The sequence below is a fragment of the Carcharhinus amblyrhynchos genome, chromosome 19, assembly GCF_965287045.1.
Source record: "Carcharhinus amblyrhynchos chromosome 19, sCarAmb.v2.hapA, whole genome shotgun sequence".
Taxonomy (NCBI): domain Eukaryota; kingdom Metazoa; phylum Chordata; class Chondrichthyes; order Carcharhiniformes; family Carcharhinidae; genus Carcharhinus; species Carcharhinus amblyrhynchos.
In genome coordinates, this window is record NC_137342.1 from 36667340 (window position 1) to 36689313 (window position 21974).

At 46.0% G+C, this 21974-nt stretch overlaps 1 protein-coding gene across 6 annotated transcripts; it reads right to left on the reverse strand.

Annotated features, from left to right (window-relative positions):
* Positions 1 to 1753: 1753 nt before the first annotated feature.
* On the reverse strand, positions 1754 to 20881 carry LOC145355458 (transmembrane protein 53-A). Of its 6 annotated transcripts, none has more exons than XM_080207585.1 (6): positions 20317 to 20880; positions 14272 to 14330; positions 10557 to 10700; positions 7783 to 7864; positions 6286 to 6753; positions 1755 to 3235 (listed from the first exon to the last, which is right to left on the reverse strand). In XM_080207585.1, exons 5-6 carry the CDS (start codon positions 6743 to 6745, stop codon positions 2871 to 2873), a joined length of 825 nt encoding a protein of 274 aa, XP_080063711.1. In that variant the 5' UTR covers positions 6746 to 6753; positions 7783 to 7864; positions 10557 to 10700; positions 14272 to 14330; positions 20317 to 20880; the 3' UTR covers positions 1755 to 2870. The 6 variants fall into 6 exon arrangements, with proteins under 6 accessions (XP_080063714.1, XP_080063711.1, XP_080063709.1 ...); XM_080207583.1 differs by having other exon boundaries at positions 20068 to 20880; XM_080207584.1 differs by lacking the exon at positions 14272 to 14330.
* Positions 20882 to 21974: the final 1093 nt, after the last annotated feature.

A 21974-nucleotide genomic window follows, 5' to 3' on the forward strand; every position in this document is an offset into this window, starting at 1 on the left:
GGCGGAGGTGCTTAACGAGTACTTCGCCTCAGTATTCACGGTGGAAGCCGATCTGGGAGATTTTGTTATGGATTTGCAGCAGATGGAAAGGATTGAGTACGTGAATATTAAGGAGGAGGATGTGTTGGAACTTTTGAATTCTATCAAGGTAGATAAGTCGCCGGGACCAGATGGGATGTACCCCAGGATACTGTGGGAGGCGAGGGAAGAGATTGCAGAACCCCTGGCGATGATCTTTGCGTCGTCAATGGAGACGGGAGAGGTTCCAGAGGATTGGAGGATTGCGGATGTAGTTCCTATTTTTAAGAAAGGGAACAGAGATAGCCCGGGAAATTACCGACCGGTGAGTCTGACCTCAGTGGTTGGTAAGCTGATGGAGAGGCTTCTGAGGGACAAGATTTACGAACATTTGGAGAGGTTTGACATGATCAGGAATAGTCAGCATGGATTTGTCAAGGGCAGGTCGTGCCTTACAAGCCTAGTTGAGTTCTTCGATAATGTGACTGAACACATTGACGAAGGAAGTGCCGTGGACGTAGTGTACATGGACTTCAGCAAGGCGTTTGATAAGGTCCCCCATGCAAGACTTCTTGAGAAGGTGAGAGGGCATGGGATCCAAGGGCCTTTGGCCTTGTGGATCCAGAACTGGCTTGCCTGCAGAAGGCAGAGAGTGGTTGTGGATGGGGCTTTTTCTGAATGGAGGTCAGTCACCAGCGGAGTGCCTCAAGGATCTGTTCTGGGACCCTTGTTGTTTGTCATTTTCATAAATGACCTGGATGAGGAAGTGGAGGGATGGGTAAGTAAGTTCGCTGATGACACGAAGGTCGGTGGTGTTGTGGATGATCTGGAAGGATGGCAAAAGTTGCAGCAGGACATAGATAGGATGCAGGACTGGGCGGAGAAGTGGCAGATGGACTTCAACGCGGATAAATGTGTTGTCGTCCATTTTGGCAGAACCAACGGGATGAACGAGTACACTATTAAGGGCAGAAGTCTGAGTAGTGTTGAGGAGCAGAAGGATCTTGGGGTCCGGGTCCACAGGACTCTTAAATCGGCCTCGCAGGTGGAGGAGGTGGTCAAGAAGGCGTATGGTGTACTGGCCTTCATTAATCGAGGGATTGAGTTTAGGAGTCGGGAGGTAATGCTGGAACTTTATAAGACCCTTGTCAGGCCTCATTTGGAGTATTGTGCGCAGTTCTGGTCGCCTCACTATAGGAAAGATGTAGAAGCTATTGAAAGAGTGCAGAGGAGATTTACAAGGATGTTGCCTGGACTGGGAGGCATGCCTTATGAAGTTAGGTTGAGGGAGCTGGGACTCTTTTCCCTGGAGAGACGAAGGTTGAGAGGCGACCTGATAGAAGTTTACAAAATGTTGAGAGGGATAGATAGGGTGGACTCTCAGAGGCTATTTCCCCGGTTTGAAATGGTCGCTACGAGAGGACACAGATTTAAGGTGCGGGGAGGGAGGTTCAGAAGTGATGTTAGGGGTAAGTTTTTCACTCAGAGGGTGGTGAGTGAATGGAATCGGCTGCCGTCAGTGGTGGTGGAGGCGAACTCGCTGGGGTCTTTTAAAAGACTTCTGGATGAGTATATGGGGTTTAATGAGATTGAGGGTTATAGATAGGTCTGTAGGTTGGTAGGTGATGTGGTCGGCGCAACTTGTGGGCCGAAGGGCCTGTTTGTGCTGTAGTGTTCTATGTTCTATGTTCTATGTTCTATCTCCTCTGTACTTGCTTCCCAGCACCTTAAATCTGTGTCCTCTCAGAGCGACCATTTCAGCCCTGGGAAATAGCCTCCGAGAATCCACCCTATCTATTCCTCTCAACGTTTTATAAACCTCTATCAGGTCGCCTCTCAACCTTTATCCTCCCAGGGAGAAGAGACCTAGCTCCCTCAACCTATCTTCATAAGGAATGCCTCCCAATCCAGGCAACATCCTTGTAAATCTCCTCTGCACCCTCTCAATAGCTTCCACATCCTTCCTGTAGTGAGGCGACCAGAGCTGCACACAGTACTCCAACTGGGGTCTGACAAGGGTCTTATAAAGTTGCAGCATTACCTCCCGACTCCTAAACTCAATGCCTCGATTAATGAAGGCCAGTACACCATACGCCTTCTTGACCACATCCTCCACCTGTGAGGCCGATTTAAGAGGCCTATGGACTTGGACCCTAAGATCCTTTTGCTCTTCAACACTGCTAAGATTTTGTAACCTCTCAGCTTGTGGCAAACACAACTTAGAAAACATTTGCATTTATATAGCACCTTCCCTGCCCTCAAGTGGTTTCAAAACACTTTACAGCTGATGAAGTTATTTTTGAACTGTGGTCACAGTTGTAATGAGGAGACATGGCAGCCCATTTGCACACAGCAAGCCCCTGCAAACAGCAGCATGACAACCAGATAATCTGTTTCTGTGATGCTAACTGACAAATAAATATTGGCATGGGTAACCCTCCCCCTACTGCTCTCTGAAATGGTGACATGGGATCTTTTCCGTTCACGTTAGAAAATAGACAGGGGCTTGGCCTCGGGTTAGTGTCTCATCCAAAAGGTGGCATGTCAGTCAATGCAGCATTCCCTCAGTATTGCATTGGAGGGTCAGACTTGGTTTTTGTGCTCAGAGCTTTGTGGTGGGATTTACATCCGCAACTTTGTTACTCAGAAGCTAATAACTGAGTCTGACAGAAGCTTTAAAAGCAAATTTTCCCTCCTCCCAATGTAACAGCCACCTATTAATTTTGTGCAACAAGTTCAGAAAGGTTTTCTGTGAGGAGTCCAAGAAAATGAAAGAAAGAGAACAAAACAGAACAAGCTAATGCTCCTTGGATCTGGAGCACCTCAGGCCGCCTGGTCCTTCCTACTGTCCTTCACAGATTGGATAGTATACGGGTCATGCCAAAGGACTGCAGGAAGTTCTCCAAAGTGCTTTGGTATTCCAGAGGATGTTGCCGGAGATGCCCAGCATGACGGGATATCTTCCAGCTTTTCGCAGTTACCTGGATACCTTTCCTGCTCCAATTTTGCAGCATGGCCTCCACTGCGTTGTTTTCACTCAGTGGGTCATTCTCACTGTAGAATGTCAGAATGGGGGTATGATATGGCATTTCCTTGAATGCCTTGGTGCTGATTTGGTAGTGCTTGACTGTGTAACTTTTGAAAAGCCAGAAGTAGAAAAGTGTGGCCCATTTGAAAAATGGCTGGAGGAAGCGGGGAACCAGAATCTGTGCAACGCCTGGAACACATTGAACATAGATATATTAGCATTACACTCATTATGCGTACATATCCACAGACATGTGTTTGCTAGTGAGACCAGAACATAAGTTCTGCTTACTCAGCCCCATTCTTTAAACATTGCATCTTTTTCATGTCTCTTCGAAAGCTGAAAGCCATTGCTGACCTTTGAAAATCTATGTTTTCATTCAATTTAACTAGCCATTGGTTTGACAGCTTAATGGTTTTTACAGAGCATGCTGGAGATTTGTTCATTTATCTTGCACTTCACAGTTGACTGCATCTGTAGTACCTCCCAACGTTCCTGACCACAATGTTAATGAACATCCTTGCTCTGTTTGACAACTGCAAACAACTTCAAAGCAGCTAACTACTTTTACTTTCTCTTTTCTAATCACAAGGGGGGGTACACAGAGCCTGAGGGTTCCCTCTATCAGAGTGTTTGGTAGGTAATGGGTTGGGGAGAATTGGATCACCCTCACGTATGCGTGATGTCAGGGGTGGGGGGGGGTAACCCATTCTCTCAGTGGTAGGTGGGTGAGGACGTTCCTCTGTGCTGAGGCATTGGGGGAGCTTGCCTGGTCAGCAGAATTATGTAGAATTGCCGGAAATGAGTTATAAAACAAACTATGCTGAAATCTTTCACAGTCTCATTTTCCAATGTTGAACCAACGTAAAAAATTGTGGCATTCAAACAGGAGGGCTTCTGATTTTTGGCAGTAACCAGGCAGGTGTAATCAGGTAAACTAGCACAGAAACAAATATTAAACCTAGTGAGTTACTGCCAAAAATCAGAAGCCCTCCTGTTTGAACGTTGGTCCCTTAGAGGATGAGAAGGGGGACTTAGTGGTAGGGGATGGGGATATGGCTAAGGTCTTGAATAACTTTTTTGTTTCTGTCTTCATGGAGGAGGATGTGAATGATTTGCCGGGTGTTAGAGATGGAAAGGTGGTAGGACTGGAGAGTCTTAATGACACTACTGTTACTAGAGAGGCAGTGCTCAACAGACTGGAGGGGCTGATTGTGGACAAGTCCCCAGGACCGGATGGAATGCATCCGAGGGTTCTGAAAGAAATGGCGGAGGTGATAGTGGATGCCTTGGTGGTTATTTTCCAGACGTCGCTGGATTCCGGGGAAATGCCGGAAGATTGGAAAACAGCTAATGTTACGCCGTTGTTTAAGAAGGGTGTCAGGCAAAAGGCGGGGAATTATAGGCTGGTTAGTTTAACGTCTGTTGTAGGTAAAATGTTAGAATCCGTCATCAAGGAGGAAATAGCGAGGCATCTTGAGAGGAATTGCTTGATAGAGCAGACGCAGCACGGTTTCGTTAAAGGGAAGTTGTGCCTGACAAATTTACTGGAGTTCTATGAGGATGTGTCTAGGGCGGTGGATAGAGGAGAGCCGGTGGATGTGGTCTTTCTTGATTTTCAGAAGGCGTTTGACAAGGTACCTCACAGGTTATTGCAGAAGGTCAGGGGACATGGAGTTGGGGGTAGGGTGTTAGCGTGGATAGAGGATTGGTTGTCAAATAGGAGGCAGAGAGTGGGGGTCAATGGGTGCTATTCGGATTGGCGGATGGTGACTAGTGGAGTGCCCCAGGGGTCGGTGCTGGAGCCTCAGCTATTTACCATTTATATAGATGATCTGGAGGAGGGAACCGAGTGTAGGGTGTCGAAATTTGCTGATGACACCAAGATTGGTGGAACGGCAAATTGTGCGGAGGGTGTGGAGAATCTACAGAAGGATCTAGATAGGCTGGGCGAATGGGCCAGGAAATGGCAAATGGAATTTAATGTTGGCAAGTGTGAGGTGGTCCACTTTGGTAGGAATAATGGTAGGAAGGATTATTACTTACGTGGTGAAAAACGGCAGCAGGCGACGGTGCAGAGGGACCTCGAGGTCCTTGTGCATGAGTTGCAAAAACCCAGCTTGCAGGTGCAGCAGGTGGTCAGGAAGGCGAATGGGATGCTGGCCTTCATAGCGAGGGGGATTGAATATAAAAGTAGGGAGGTCTTGCTGCAGCTGTATAGGGCATTGGTGAGGCTGCAGCTGGAGTACTGTGTGCAGTTTTGGGCGCCGTACTTACGCAAGGATATTTTGGCCTTGGAGGGAGTGCAGAGGAGGTTTACTAGGCTGATACCGGAATTGAGGGGGTTGAGCTATGAGGAGAGGCTGAATAAATTAGGCTTGTACTCGCTAGAGTTTAGAAGAATGAGAGGAGATCTCATTGAGACGTATAAGATGATGAATGGGATGGATAGGATAGAGGTGGAGAGACTCTTCCCGCTCAGAAAGGATAGTAGGACTAGGGGGCACAGCCTCAAGATAAAGGGGGGGGCGGTTTAGAACGGAGTTGAGGAGGAACTTCTTCACTCAAAGGGTGGTGAATCTCTGGAATTCTCTGCCCGTTGAAGTGGTGGAGGCTACCTCGCTAAATATTTTTAAGACGCGGGTTGATGGGTTTTTGATAAGAGAGGGGATTAAGGGTTATGGGGAGGGGGCGGGAATGTGGAACTGAGCCACGACAGATCAGCCATGATCTTATTGAATGGCGGGGCAGGCTCGAAGGGCTAGATGGCCTACTCCTGCTCCTATTTCTTATGTTCTTATGAATGCCACAATTTTTACGTTGGTTCAACATTGGAAAATGAAAGTATGAAAGATTTCAGCATTGTTTTATAAGTCATTTCCGGCAATTCTACATAATTCTGTTGACCAGGCAAGCACCCCCAATGCCTCAGCACAGAGGGATATCCTCACCCACCTACCACTGAGAACAGGTGACCACCCTACCCCTGACACCACACATATGTGAGGGTGATCCAATTACCCCCCAACCCGACACCTACCAAACACTCTGACAGAGGGTACCCTCAGGCTCTGTGCACCCCCCACCCCCCACCTTGTGATTAGAAAAGAGGAACTAACAGTACTTAGCTGCTTTGAGGTTGTTTGCAGCTGACATTTCTAATCGTAGGATCAATGAATCTAGCTGGAACAAGAGGAAACATGAGCATCGTAACATTTTAAATGATGAGGGTGCCTCACCTTTCGCCATTTGTTCCACATCTCCTAAAACTAGACTGTCGAAGATCTGGCCCCGAATCCTTTCCTTGAAGCCTGAGATTGGTGGCGTGTCTCTCAGTGTGGCTACAATCATCTGGGCAACGAGGAACCCTCCAATGGAGAATGCATGAATGATGAGGTGGTGGGAGGACAAGGACTCACTGTGCAGCAAGTCCAACACCTCTGAGGCATAGGATAGGCCATACTGAGGCCAAAGGAAGTGCAGGAGTTTACTTTCCACAGTCAGGATGTCAAAGCCATACTGATAGTAAATCTGCCGATAGCGCTCCACAGCATGGGGTTTGGCACCAAACCAAGGAAGGAGTAAGAGCAGTGGCCTAGGAGCACCGTCCACTGTTTTGGCGATGTTTCGGTACAGTGTGATGGTGCTGGAGAGCCTTTTCACCATCATATTCTGAGGAGCAGATTCGGACAACAACATCCAACCTACTGGTAGAGAGAGAGGGCCGGGCGTTGTGGGGAGACGGGTGGAGAAAATAGGAAACGCAGCGTTAAATTTGAGAACTTCCACTATACTGGCATACAATAATATGGCACAAGGACATCAACATTTAAATCCATTAAAACAATTAAAAAAAGAGTTTTATTTGTTTCTTCATCTTAATAACGGTGGGAGTTAGGGAGAGACAGCCTGAGACAAAAAAGGGATGGATTTTACACGTGTAAAAATAAATTCCTATAGATTGATCTCAAAGATTAGATTTATGGAATAGAAATATTTATGACATTCAGTTATTAGCTACACTCTGATCACATTGTCTTCTTATTATCAGATTGTTTATTTTAACTGCCTAATAAATGATCTTCATTGAAATCCATTTTTAAATGTCACATATTGGTGCCTAGCTTTGATGAAAACTGGAGTGCAGTTGAATCATCCTAAAGAAAATATTGCACTGATGCAACGTTAGTTCAGCTGTATCTACCACATGTCTTCTATCAAATTATAAAATAATTCTAATGTCATTTACATACACAGCCAAACATTTTTAAACTCCACAACACACACACGGAAACGCACATGCACACACCCACACATGCGCATACAGACATGCACACGCACACACACATATTCACGTACATGCTCACCATCACATGCACATCCACACATCTGTATAGGCAGGCCCACACATGTACAAGCACAGACACACAATCACACACACACACGCATGCACAGACACACGCACCGTGAATGCTCTGACTTGCTGCAGTGTTATGCCAAAGGTAACCAACTACCACTCTGCTCCATCGCCCAAGCGACCAATTTTTTTAGATCTGAATCTATAAACATTGGTGGCGCAATCTCATGACCTTGTCTCAGCTGTGTTTCAGTGAGGCAAGGCAGTAAGGTTGGGTGAACTGTACAAATTGGCTCTGTGTTTCCTATATTATGCAGTAGCGAATGGGCTAATGAACTTTGTAATACTTAGAGAATGAAAAAAAAATCGTGCAACTTACATGCAGCTTGTTTTCATGTATCTCAGACAGATGCAAAATGTTGTTTTCGTGTGCCCAGACAGGGAGACTGCTGCTGCCCTTGCTGTTGTACACAAGTTTTCGGGTGACCCAGTGTGATAGTGTATGAATGAAGCAGTGGCATGATGGGAAAAATGGTCAAGTGTTTAGTATGAAATAAGGACAGCAGACCAAGCCATTTCAAAATGCCAGACCCCTGTAAAACTGACTGACTCTGAACAAAGAAATGACTGCAACCAGAGAAGGCCAAATGCTTGGCCTCAGTCTGTTTTGATAAGGTTGACTTCGCACAGCCTGAGTGAGACATGATTAACACCAGAAAAGTCTGACTCCATATACCGTGGGATAACATATGAGACATTAGATAAGGTCGGGGAGGAGGGAGTCACAGCATTTGTTTATTACAGAAAACAAGGCATAAAGGAGTCACAGAACGAAGGTCGGGGATGAGGGGGTCACAGAATTTGTTTTGTTCAATGTACCACTGCTTGTATTACTAAAATCATGTAAGCTGATGATAAAATGTATAATTATTGATCCTTATAGTGGGCATGGTCTTGGGATAGTTTGTAGGGACTGCTCTCTGTTTCCAAGATTCTGCCATATACTGTATGCAGTTTTGTGATAATCAAAACTAGTTGATTTTTAGAAAAGCAAACTTTGTTAAGTTTAATTATCACAACTCGGGAAACAAGAAATTCTCCAGTACACCAGACAGCAAGGCTGCAGCTGCCCTTGCTGTTATACACAAGTTTATGATAGTCTGTTCAGAAATGTAGCTGACCCAGCTCGTATCTATGTTGGTGTCTTTAATTTGGTGGACTTTTGCCTAACATAGTGAAGCTTGCATGCCCTAAATATATATTCATATATATATATTCGTTATGTACTGCTTATGTGTCATGTACCAACATATTATACGCTATATAACTTATGAACATAGATTGTTAAACCGACCCATTAATTTCAACTTGTCTTGTCGGCCTGTGTGTTAGCTAAGGGCTAATCATACAAGACAATTACTGCTTTGAGATAACCATGAAGAAACACCGAGGCAGCCATGTTCCCACAATGGAGGACAATCCACAGCCTGGGAAACTGCTGAGACTGAAAAGTTGCATACGTAATTGGGGGGTATAAATATATGCTCTTAAGTTGTGTTTGGGGAGACGCCTGGGAAACTGCTGTTAGGTACCAGGTGTATCTCCCAAAAGCTTTTGAATAAACTTGCTGTACTTTGACTCACAATTGGTCTCAGAGGTATCTTTTACCTACAATAATTACAACAGGGACTATAGCTCAGAAGTCTTTGCAGTATCTTGCCTCCTCTGATCTTACTGGCCCTGTTTTGCTGGCGAAGTTGGGGCAGTGAAGCCAATTTAAACATTGATGATATACCCTGGCTGCTAATGGGGTCTGGGATGGAATGTCTGCAGAAACCATCAAGCCTTTCCAGTGGACAAGTGGCAGGGTAACCCTGGTGACATCAGTGGGGTCAGCACCTCACGTGAATCCAGCGGGAGGCCAAAACATTAGGGGCGATTCTCCTAGCCTGCTGCACTGCTTTTGTAGCGCAGTGGGCCAGGAGACTCAAGCAGAGGCTGTTTCTGGGCTCCCCCCAGGATGCCATGGCCTCTGCCTGCCCCCGGCAGTTAGATTTCTGGCTCTGTAAGTTTGACCCAGGAATCAGCGTGGAGTTGCATTATGTACGCAAATTCAAATTTAAATATATTTTATTTAGTATTGGTAGACCCAGGACAGAAATCTCCAGAGCCGGTAGCCTCTCCCCACTGCCAGGAGTATTTCACTCATGGGATTGACAGTAGCTCCCTACTTGCTGGGGGTGAACCCCGCTGGAGTGAAGTGGGGGGGCATCGAGGCATCCTAGAGGGTCGTGGGCCAGGAGATACTCCCTGGGCATTGCCACCTTGGTAGTGCCAATGCCCAGGGGCACACACTGGGCAGTGCCAAGGAGACAGGGCGATTGGTGGGGATGGGGGGGTCTGCTGCCATTCTGCATTTGAATGGAGTGACAGAGAGATTGAAGCCAGCGATTGGGGCTGGCCATTGGGGTGGAGTGGTGGTCAGGCTGCTGGGGTGGGGGTGGGGGTGGGGGGGAGCTGGTGATGGGACTGTGGGTCGGGATTGCCAGTGGAATGGGAAAAAAAAAATCGGGAGATCAAAGCAGGCTGGGTGTGGGGTGAGAGGGCCAGGGTTGGCTCAGATATGTCGGGGGGGGGGGGGGGGGGGGGGGGGGGGGGGGCAGGGGCAATGATCGGGCTGTGGCAGAATCGCAGGAGCAGCGATGCAGGGTCATGGGGCTGGCCTGCGACGGAGCTATGCTGCCTGGCCTCTTCAGTGGGAATAGGCCCTGCTCACTGAATTTCATCATGATTCATGCTGAGGCACACTGCAGTTCACAGAGTGTGGGAAATTCATTTTGAAACTCCCGCTGAAAAAAGCAGCAGGATTTGCTCCAGTTTTTACGCGAATTCGACACTTCGAATTTTTTTTGGGAGAATCGCTCCCATTGTTTTCATGCTGGTGTGAATTTTCTGTGGGACTGTCTGCAGGTGCCCCTGTAATAGCGGATTGGAAATCCCACTGGTGGCTGGTATGAAACTGATTTTTCATCCCCAGAATGGGATGCAGATGAAGGTTCGACCAGAATCTTCCCCTCACGCTCAATTCTCTGTCACGCCAGCAGCAGCACAGGCTAGTCTGGAACAAAGTAGTGTGCAAAAATCAAGACTTACTTCAAGTATGCATGGGACTGCCTCTGGAATTCAGGATGGGAGTTGTGAAGTCACCAGCTAATGATTTGACCACAATCCCTAAATTTAACAACCAACTAATGATTTGACCACTGGATAAAAGCAAATTACTGCCGATGCTAGAATCTGAAACCAAAAGCGAAAATGTCAGTAGGTCTGGCAGCATCTGTATAGAGAGAAAAGAGTTGATGTTTCGAGTATAGATGACCCTTTGTCAAAGCTTTGAGCAGGGTCCCTAAAATTTAACAACCAACTAATGAAATGACCACGGTCCCTAAATCTAGCAATGTTCTGGTTACTGCTCGCTGTCTCCACGTGATTACATTTCAGGAGGACTGTATCATTTAAATACAATGGGTAAGCTACAGAGCATCTGTTCAAATTGTCTCCCAGTTTAGAGCATGGCTGTGTTATTTGAAAGGGTTTGTTGGGGGTCTCTGAAATACCAGCTGGGGATTAGAATCATCCCCTTTTAATGAATCGAAATGGGAGCGATGGGAGGTCATTCCGGACGCTGTCTTGCCAAAAATGAGCTGAAAGTCTTCTGGTTTATAACATCTCAATTATCGTACGTAACATGTACAAAGCCTTCTCATCGCCTTACTACTTCTCTTTCCCTGGCAGCTTTATAGAATCCTTCCAAAACTCAGTTTAAACGCTTAGTTACAGACCTGGAACAAACCCAACACATATCCCAGCCCCGCATGTTTGTGATCAGCTGTGGGTTGGATCACCAATGTCTGCACAGCTTGGTCACAGTAAAAAGTCTGACAACACCAGGTTTTAGTCCAACCTATTTATTTGATAATATTCTCACAAGCTTTCGAGGGGTTACCCTCTTCGTCAGGTGAATGGAGAGTTCTGGCCTCAGACAGAGCATATAAAGCACAGACAGTTTAGAGATTACTGATTAAAATGCGAATCCTTACATCTAACCTGCTGTTCAAGACCTGAAGTGGCTGACAATGTGAGTGGTAGGAGCACTGATCACAGTTTAAAGAGATGTGTATTGTCTCCAGACAGTACAGTAAGTGAGGTTTTGCAAACCCAGGCAAGTCACGGGGGTTACAGATAGTGCGACATGAACCCAAGATCCCTGTTGAGACCGTCCTCATGTGTGCGGAACTTGCGCATATCGACACAGACATCAAGTTTTTACAGATATGCACAGCTTGGTAACAGGGACCGACACTGAGAACAGCCCACAGCATTGGATAAGCACCTTATGTAAGCTACGGCAGAACCTTTCCCTCACAGAGCGGTCTTTTCAGCTGAGCTGCACCATAAGAAGCGACGCCTCCCCCACCATCACACAAAGGATATCCACTAGTCCAGTTTATCTGACTTCCCTTTCAACGTATCTGTGCTTTTCACCTCAACGACTCGCTGTGCTAGTGAGTTCCACATTCTAACCACTCTGGCTAAAGAGATTTCTCCCCAGTTCCCGACTGGATTTTATTAGTGACTATTTTTATGGCTCCAAGATCTGGTCTCATCTGTAATTAGAAATATCTTCTCTATATCCATCCACGGTCCAACGATGAGAAGGTTAGGCTGGTTGACCATATAAAATTGCCCCTTAATGTCAGGGGGAATGGCAGGGTAAATACGTTGAGATTACGGGAATAGGGTCTAGGTGGGATTGTTGTCAGTGCAGACTCGAAGGGTCGAATGGCCTCCTTCTGCATCGTAGGGATTCTATCAATCCTTTTACAATCTTAAAGACCATTACCAGGCCACCCTCAGCCTTTCCTTATTTTCTTGGCTCTTATTCACTCATCCCTCCGTCCTCTATATATCTTCCATCTGAATGCCAGTGCCAGTTTCCAGGACCTGTCCCTCAGCTCAGTTCCATATCTGGTTTTTGTTTGCAGAAGTCTCAAGTACTCACTTCCTGGTTCTGTAAACATTGCACCATTTCATGAAAGAAAATGAAGTCAGCGTTGTCCAGAGTTGCTATAGCAACTAACTAATTGGGGAACTGTCGATATCGGCAGTCCCAGATTTAATCTCCGGCCTGTTTTAAGTTGTCACTGTGCCTGGGAGTAGGGCTGTGAGAGGGGCAGCACAGAGGTTAGACTTCTGCCTCAATTTCAATTAAGAAAAGAGTTTCTTCTTAATAGTAGTTAGTTACAATGGACCATAGGCATTTCTTTCCTTTAGACAGACCTCTTGTTATATTTGGCTTCAGGGGCACTACACCTCAAACATGTAGCAAGACTAGAAGGCAAGCCTCCATGAACTACCCAGTGGGTCCAGGGATTGAACTCAGCATGCTGCATCACACTGTAGCCATCTAGCCAACTAAGTTAGCTAATCCCCAAGCTACAAGATAGTATGCAAGAAATAATACTTTTCACTGTATGCTAATACGTGTGACAATAATAAATCAAATCAAATCTGTATCAGGCAGATAGACCTATTGGGCCATATCCAGGGCTGTTAACAGTTCAGGGGATGAGAAATGGCAGACGATATCAGGTGCAGTGCCTAATTTGTCAGGAATAAGACCGACCTGATCTTTAGAAAGGAGAATCCTAATCAGCATTAGCAAGGCAGGAAGGGAAATAGCTACACAAGGAGCAGAACTGCTGAGGATCTTATCACCAACCTTCCAACCAAACACTTCTTCCAGGGGAAACAGTGATTAACATGGACTTCTTTCAACTTTGTATCCTCTATTCACTGCTATAATGCATTCTCCTTCACACCAGAGAATGAGTGATTGCTCTCTGGAAAACCTCTGCTCAGTTCTCAAAGTGTGACACTGAGTCACTTGTCCTTTTTACTCCCTGCCTAGCTCTTGCTCTGGTTTCCCTGTCATTGGTCTCCTACATTCTGTCAATAAAGCTCAAAGTAGTCAAGGAACAACATTTTGACTCAGCACTTTGCAACCTTTCAGGTTCAACACGGAGTTCAATAATTTCAATTTAGAACTCCAGTCCTCCTAACTTTGGGCATTAGCTACTGGTGTTGAATCTGCTGTTGCATTTACACCTCCTCTGAACCCATCTTTTGTTCCTTCACCTCTCTCACTTCCATCTCCTTCTGTCCTACACCATCACCCCATCTGCCATTGAAATCACTCCAATCTTCCACCCAATCCCTTTTGTTCATTTCTCCTGTCCCCTGTCTTTCAGGTTTATTTGGAATCATGAGCTTTCGGAGCACTGCTCCTTCATTGCCAGTCACCTGACGAAGGAGCAGCGCTCTGAAAGCTCGTGATTCTGAATTTTAACTGATGTTGTGAGACTTCTTACTGTGCCCACCCCAGTCCAATGCCGGCACCTCCACATCATTCCTATCTAATTGACTCAGTTAAAACCTGTTGGATGGAATTTTCTGCTCCTGGTAGTGGTGGGAACTTTGGCAGCAGCAACAGGAAGTTTGGAATATCTCTCAAAAATCAATTTCCCACTGATGGGAAGTCAGTTTGGGAGTTTGTGCTCCCTGCTTTGATGGTGGGTTAAAGTTTTGTCAACTTTTCCATGGTTCCATACTGGGAAGCATATTTACATTCATAATCCATGAATCCTCATTAAAAGACAAACTTGCTGGAATCACGTTCCCCTTCCAAATTAAATGTCCCATCTGTGGATAATTAGAACTGTCTGCCTCACAATTGTATAAAGTCATACATCTGATGAACTTCACTTCATCAATGACTCTGAGGTATGTAGACATTGTTTTCACCTACCTTTAACACCAGTACTGCGATATGTTGGTGTTTCTCCAATTCTGCGCCAAGGCTGGTGCCTGTGAGGTAAGACCAGAGAGAAGGGAGGAAGACAGAGGTATGACTTAGGATGGGCTAATGAAACATGGGAATGAGGTGGGGGGGAAGATAGAGGTACGACTGAACAGTGGGGGACAAAGGAATAGAGTGGAGCGAACTGGGGCAAGAGCTATAAGACTGTCCAAGGAAATGTCAGCCATTGTCCTGGGACTGGGGCCACATTGTCTGGGGAGATGGAGCAGATTATACTGCTTCTGAGGGGGAAGAGAGCAGATTGCTCTATAGTTTCTACAGAGCCAGCTCATATCTCAAACTCAGCAAAATACAGTGCCACAGATACTTCCCTTGAGTTGTGCGAGTTCATATTTGCCACATTCTCAATGGGAATTTGATGCGACATGGGCTTGGAGACCATGCAATGCCAATTGCTGTTAGGGTTACAGTCACACTGAATCTTTTTGCTAGTGGAATCTTCCAAGGCTCCATTAGAGACCTCTGTGGCATTCTCCAGTACTCACAATCAGTGACACATAAATATATAAGGAAGGTGACCAATGGCCTTTTCAGTACAACCCACCATGATGTGCAGCCCCACAGGGGTGAAGCAAGCCAGGCTGCCAGGGCTGTGCCAATTTGCTGCAATCTCAGGCTTTTTGCAGGTGCAGGCTGTCATCGACTGCACACATGTGGCTTTGAGAGCTCCCTAGAAGTGGCCTGTGTGATTCATTAATTAAAAAAGAATCACTCTTTCATTATCTAGATGATCACAGAAAGCAGATAATACATGTTTGTGCTTGGTAGGGGGTTCTCACAATTCTCTTGAGTCACTCACAAGTGCCACACAGCTTTGATTGCCCTTGGCGCTTAGAGGGTTGACTTCTTGATGATAAGGGCTACCCCCAAAGACAGAGCAATGACATCCATTTATCACTTATAGAATGCATCCGAGGAGAAGTACAATGTGAAACATTCAGCCACAAGCACTTAACAGAGCCAGCTATTGGCTTCTTAAAGATGCATTTCAGATGTTTGGACCAATAAGGCTGCGCTCTCCAGTATTCTGCATTGCCATTGTTTGCTGCACCCTGTATAGCCTATTGCTGCCAATGGGGATGAGTTGCCACAGGGAGAGATGGAGGAGTTACATTTCCCCTCAGAAGAGGGGGACAGTGAAGGGAATTTCGAGAAGGGCAATGAATCAGACAAGCCAGATGATGAAGCCATTATATGTGCACAACGTGGACGATGTGCCCGTGACAACCTCATAGTGACAAGATCCCAGGAGGAATTAGGTGAAGATGAACTGATACAAGCTCTGTTCTCCTGATGCCTTGATGTAGCAGAGACAATAAAACCTCTGCTGTTATCCTCAGTATTCACAAAAGGCTCAGCAATCTCAAAATACGACCAAAGGAAGGAAGAATCTCATTGGGACTCAGAATGTTAACTGTTTCTCTCTCCACAGCTGCGGCCAGACTGATTGTGTTTTTCCAGCATTTTCTGTTTCTATTAGAGATTTGCAGCATCTGCAGTATTTTGCTTTGATCGGAGATTCACTTACACCACTGGAGCAGGTGAGAACTTTCAATCTTTTCCTGCACTGCTGGGTGCTTCTTTTCTGTTTTAAATGGGGGCCCAATATTATCAGAACAATCTGCTTCTGGAACCCCATGTTCACCAATGATTGGACAGTGGGTGACCAGGTCATGGTTCGGACTTACACCTGAGTAGGATCTTTTGGACCCTTTCTACACTGGTCCATACAACATAGTGGACAAGACCAGTCCAATGGCCTATGCAAACCAACTTCCCCGCATGCTGAAAGTAGTTCCACATCAAGTTGTATGACCCAATGAGGGAAGGTAAAAGTAAACGGAAGATATGTTCACAAGGTAGTGAGGAGGCTCCTGTGGACGTAGAAACCATAGGTGAGACAGCCAACCCGCCATCCTTTAACCCGGGATGGTTTGTTGCCACTGTAAAGCAAAGCAAGGACATCATCAGACTTCACCTGACAAAGGAGCAGAGCTCCAAAAGCTTGTGATTCCCGCCATCCTTTAACCCGGGATGGTTTGTTGCCACTGTAAAGCAAAGCAAGGACATCATCAGACTTCACCTGACAAAGGAGCAGAGCTCCAAAAGCTTGTGATTTCAAATAAACCTGTTGGACTATAACCTAATGTTGTGTCACCTCTCATCATGTGAATTGTAGAATCTCTACAGTGCAGATAGAGACCATTTGGCCCATTGTGCCTGCACTGACAACAATCCTGCTCAGGTCCTATCCCTATAACCCCATGTATTTACCCTGCTGATCCCCTGACACTTGGATTAATTGAGCATGGCCAATCAACCTAACCTGCACATCTTTGGTGTGGGAGGAAGCCAGAGGAAACCCATGCAGACATGGGGAGAATGTACAAACTCTACACAGACCATTACCTGAAGCCAGAATTGAACCGAGGTCCAACCACTGTGCCACCATGATTAGTTTTGACTCTCTTAATATGTGGATGTGTATAATAAAATGTTCATCAAAATTCCTGTTTCATTCTCTGAGCAGTGAAGGTGTCACAACCATGGGAAATTGTGATCCACTGATAATTTCACCAGTTAACCCAAAACTCACTGAACTGTCTAAAAGGGACATTTTTTTAAAAGATAAGAAAAGAAACTGACTATAATAGCTGCCATGAGTCACCTGATGTCTAGGATTATAAGTGGAACTTTCATAAGAACATAAGAACATAAGAAATAGGAGCAGGAGTAGGCCATCTAGCCCTTCGAGCCTGCCCCGCCATTCAATAAGATCATGGCTGATCTGTCGTGGCTCAGTTCCACTTTCCCGCCCTCTCCCCATAACCCTTAATCCCTTCTCTTATCAAAAACCCATCAACCCGCTTCTTAAAAATATTTAGCGAGGCAGCCTCCACCACTTCAACGGGCAGAGAATTCCAGAGATTCACCACCCTTTGAGTGAAGAAGTTCCTCCTCAACTCCGTTCTAAACCGCCTCCCCTTTATCTTGAGGCTGTGCCCCCTAGTCCTACTGTCTTTTTTGAGCGGGAAGAGTCTCTCCACCTCTATCCTATCCATCCCATTCATCATCTTATACGTCTCAATGAGATCTCCCCTCATTCTTCTAAACTCTAACGAGTACAAGCCTAGTTTATTCAGCCTCTCCTCATAGCTCAATCCCCTCAACTCCGGTATCAGCCTAGTAAACCTCCTCTGCACTCCCTCCAGGGCCAAAATATCCTTGCGCAGGTGCGGCGCCCAAAACTGCACACAGTACTCCAGCTGCGGCCTCACCAATGCCCTATACAGCTGCAGCAAGACCTCCCTACTTTTATATTCAATCCCCCTCGCTATGAAGGCCAGCATCCCATTCGCCTTCCTGACCACCTGCTGCACCTGCAAGCTTTCCTGTTAAGTTACTATTACACTCCTGACACAATTGCTCGGAACATGTCACACCTGGGCATGTCAATACCCACTTCAACAAAGAACTATCAAGACAATGGGGAACTGCTATCCAACCAGGATATACAACCAACAGGCAGTCAAACCCTCTGTGGAAAATGAAGGATTCTCATCTCCTGTTGGTTTCTACTATTTGAAAATGTGTCAAAAGCTTCTGATATGAAGCTCAAAAAAAATTTGAAATGTGAATGGTGACAACAGAGGTGGTAATAATTCTTTTGGAAAATAGTAGGACTTTCAAATAGCAGGACTGTTTATCGAGCAGAAACAGAGGAAAGTGAAAGAATTGCTCATAGAGTGGTAAGGATTCACTCCCTCTCAAATTAAGATAAGCCCTATTTGTACGGAGTAAAGATCAAAAAAATCAGGCAATAGATAGTGAGCGTTCATCGAGACTTTGGAAAGATTTTGGAAATAGACTTCAGCAGAGAAACGCCCAAGACCTATGTACAAACTGAGATTTGTAAGAATTGCAACATCTTGTATATCTACTTGCCCCAAGGGACCAGATAACTTCAATTATAGAATCCCTACAGTGCAGAATGAGGCCATTTGGTCCACTGAGTCTGTAGCAATTCTCCGAAGGAGCATCTTTGCCAGGCTCACCCCCCTGCCCTATCTGTGTAGCCCCACACATTTACCCCATTAATCCCGCTAACCTTCACATCTAGGGACACTAAGGGGCAATTTAGCATGGCTAATCAATCTAACCTGCACATCTTTGGACTGTGGGAGGAAACTGGAGCACCCTGAGGAAACCCACGCAGACACAGGGAGAACATGCAGATTCCACACAGACAGTGACCCAAGGCTGGAATTGACCCCGGGTCCCCTGGCGCTGTGAGACAGCAGTGCTAACCACTCATATTGGCCGTAATGTTTACACCTCAAAGACAAGCAGAAGACTTCTAAACGTATGTTCATTCAAAGTTTAATTTGGACTCCAACTTTCTTTCCCTGTGATGCCTGTTTGTATGTCTGACATCAGGTCCAGGTCTGATGGCTAATAAACTTCCTCATTGTTCACTGCATAGCTAGTAAAACATACATGTGGATTTGACAATGGGAAAATCGAGAAAAAACATTTGTTGTGAGCAACTGTGAGGCAGAATAGTCAGTTCACCCCTCTTCACCTGGTCAAAACAACATGCAGACAGACACAGACGCTAACAAATACATATATACACACATAGATACATACAAGCACCTAGGACAGGATTTTGTCCATGATGTTGGGACCAAATGGGGGTCCCAAGCTGGCACTTGCTAGGAACTGGAATGAGATGGAGATATTTTGCAGGGTGTGCGCTCCCAATTGGCGACTTCAACGCTCGCTGTTGAATAAAGGATAGTGGACTGACTCTCAATACTGTCAATCCAAGCAGCAGCTTAGAACCAACCCAGCCCCTGGAGCACCGCTGAGTCAAGCAGGAGACCTTGAGGAAGTCCTAAAATAGGGAGCGTGTGAATTTAAACTATAAATTCAGAGCACCAAGCCAGCGGGCCCTCTCTTTGGGGGTCCCTCAACCCAGCTGCAGGAGGCCACCTCCACTGAGATGGTGGTCTCGCCTTGTGGTGGGTGGTCTGCTGGCAAAATGCCAACATGCCATTATTGGGGCTGTACTTAGTTAAACTAGTTTTCCACCTACACTTAACACCACATCTTGGCCTGCCTCTGGGAACCTCTTAGGCAGTGGGAATATCATAGAATACTATAGTGCAGAAGGATATTTGGCCCATTGAGTCTGCACTGACAACATTCCCACCCGGGCCCTATCCCCATAACCCCATGCATTTACCTTAGTTAGTTCCCCTGACACTATGAGGCAATTTAGAGTGGCCAATCCACCTAACTCACATATCTTTGGACATATCTGGGAGTGGACTCAATCTGGCCTTTTTTAAATTCATTTGCGGGACATGAACGTTGCTGACTAACCAGGATTTATTGCAGGTTTCTATTTGCCCCTAGGGGGCTGTAAAGAATCATCCACATTGCTTGGCCCTGATGTCACATGTGAACCAGGCCTCGGAAGGATGGCAGATTTGCTTCTCTAAAGTAGATTAGTGATTTGCATTTATATAACAGATTTCCCATTCCAGAAGAGGTTTAGAGTCATTAAAACACGAAGGAGGTGCAATCCGTATTGTAGGAAATACTGTGCCTAATTTGCAAAAAACAAATACACGCAAACAACGTTACGACAAACAGTTATACAGAACAGGAAAAGGTCATTGACTGCTAGGTTAAGACAATAAATTGAGACGGTGATACCTGACACTGGAGGTGAGAATGAACCGAAGGGTTCAACCGGTGAGAAGAATTGAAAAGGTGTCCCTATTGCAGGAAATACTGCAGCTAATTTGCTTACAGAAAATTCACACAAATAGCATTGCGACAGACAATCTTACAGAATAGGAAAAGGCATCATATAGAACCGGAAAAGGCATCGTGCAGAATAGGAATGGACTCAAGTCCATTCATTGACTGCCAAATTAAGACACTAAGTTAAGATGGTGATACCTGACACCGGAGGTGAGAATGAACCGAAAAATTCGACCGGTGAAGAAGAACTGAAAAGGTAACCATCGATTCTCAGTTTGACAGGAGACAGTGGTGAAAATGAGAGGCAGCGCTGTATTTATTCGAAGGGTGGAGACTGAAGCAAGCTAGGGAGCGTCTATAAAATTCTTACATTTTACATAGAGGCAGTGTTTCCGATGGGCTTATTCTTACGGTTCCAAATAACCCAACAGTGAATGATAAAAGAAAAAAAAGAATGGAAAGCACAGCACATACACGCAAACAGCTGACGCTGCCTAATTCCAGTGTTTGGAGAGGTTATGTTTACGTCAGTTATTTGAAAGGCTTGCATTCATACAGTGCCTTCTTTAATTTCAGAACCATTTCCAGCCAGGGAGGCCAGACGTCTGGCTTTAGGCCAGACAGTCTGGCTTTTGAGCACTCTGCCCTCCATCTGGTGCCACCTCGAGCCGGATATTAATTTGTCCTTTTTTGGGTCTGACTGAAAAAGGGCAGCTGCTCGGCTCTTTCTGGAGGATTTCAGAAGTCAGCTTCATTCTGTGGAGTGCCCGAAGGCCGGAGACACAACCTCTGCGCCTCCGGAGATGACACAATGCTCGGTCAGAACGCAGCACGCTCAGCTCATTCCAATCGGTGGCTGAAGATGAGTCAGGAGCGCTGGTGTGGGTGGTGACGTTCTCGGCTGTGTGGAGGCACTTGCCGAAGCTGACGCAATGGGCGAGTGTCCAAGCGCTCGGTTGTTTCCGGAGGGATCCGAAGATGAGTTGGGGAGAGCTCGGATGGTGACGTGTTGACGTTCTGGTCTGAGCTGGCACGTTGCCGAAGATGATGTGGTGGGCGGGGAGGTGGGAGCAACTCTCCCAGAGATCTTTGGATACTTCTGGCGGGTGGCTGAAGCTGACGCGGCGGGGAGGGCGGGGGGCGGCGGCTGGTGGTCGGAGAGGCTGCTGAGGATGATGCACTGGTGCACTTGGCTGTTTCCAGATGGTTTCTGATGATGACGTGATGTGGGGAGGTTGGCTGAGTGGATGTTGTTGTTGGCGGGTGGCTGGAGCCTGTGTGTGTGTGTGTGTGTGTGTGTGTGTGTGTGGGGAGGGATTGAGTGTGTGTGTGTGTGTGTGTGTGTGTGTAATGTCCTTCTTTCTGGAAATTTGGAAATGGCCACCCTAAGGGGAGATGATTCTCGCCTTTCTTTCTTCTTTCTGACCAACTGGCTCCTTACTACTGGAGTTTCTCTGTCCCTCTATCTCTCATGATGTGGAGATGCCAGCGTTTAACCTGGTGTTGTGAGACTTCTTACTGCCTCTGTCTCTCAGTCTGTGGTCTGTTTCTCAGTTATTTCCTGTGTAGTTTCACCAAACTGTCTGCATATTTTCTGTCTAAACAAGACTGCTAATAAAAATTGTAAAATCTGGAATGAATATAAATTGTCTTGTCCCTTTTCTGTTTCCAATATAATTGTCTATCTTTAGTAATGTGTGCATTCATCAAAAACATAATCTTCCCACAGCTTTTTCCAAACCATCACATCCATGTTGCCCTCCAAGTCACTCACCACTCTGACCTAGACAGATAATTGGCCATTTCCTCATCACCACTTGATTGTAATCTCTGAATAACCTATTTAACATCATGGT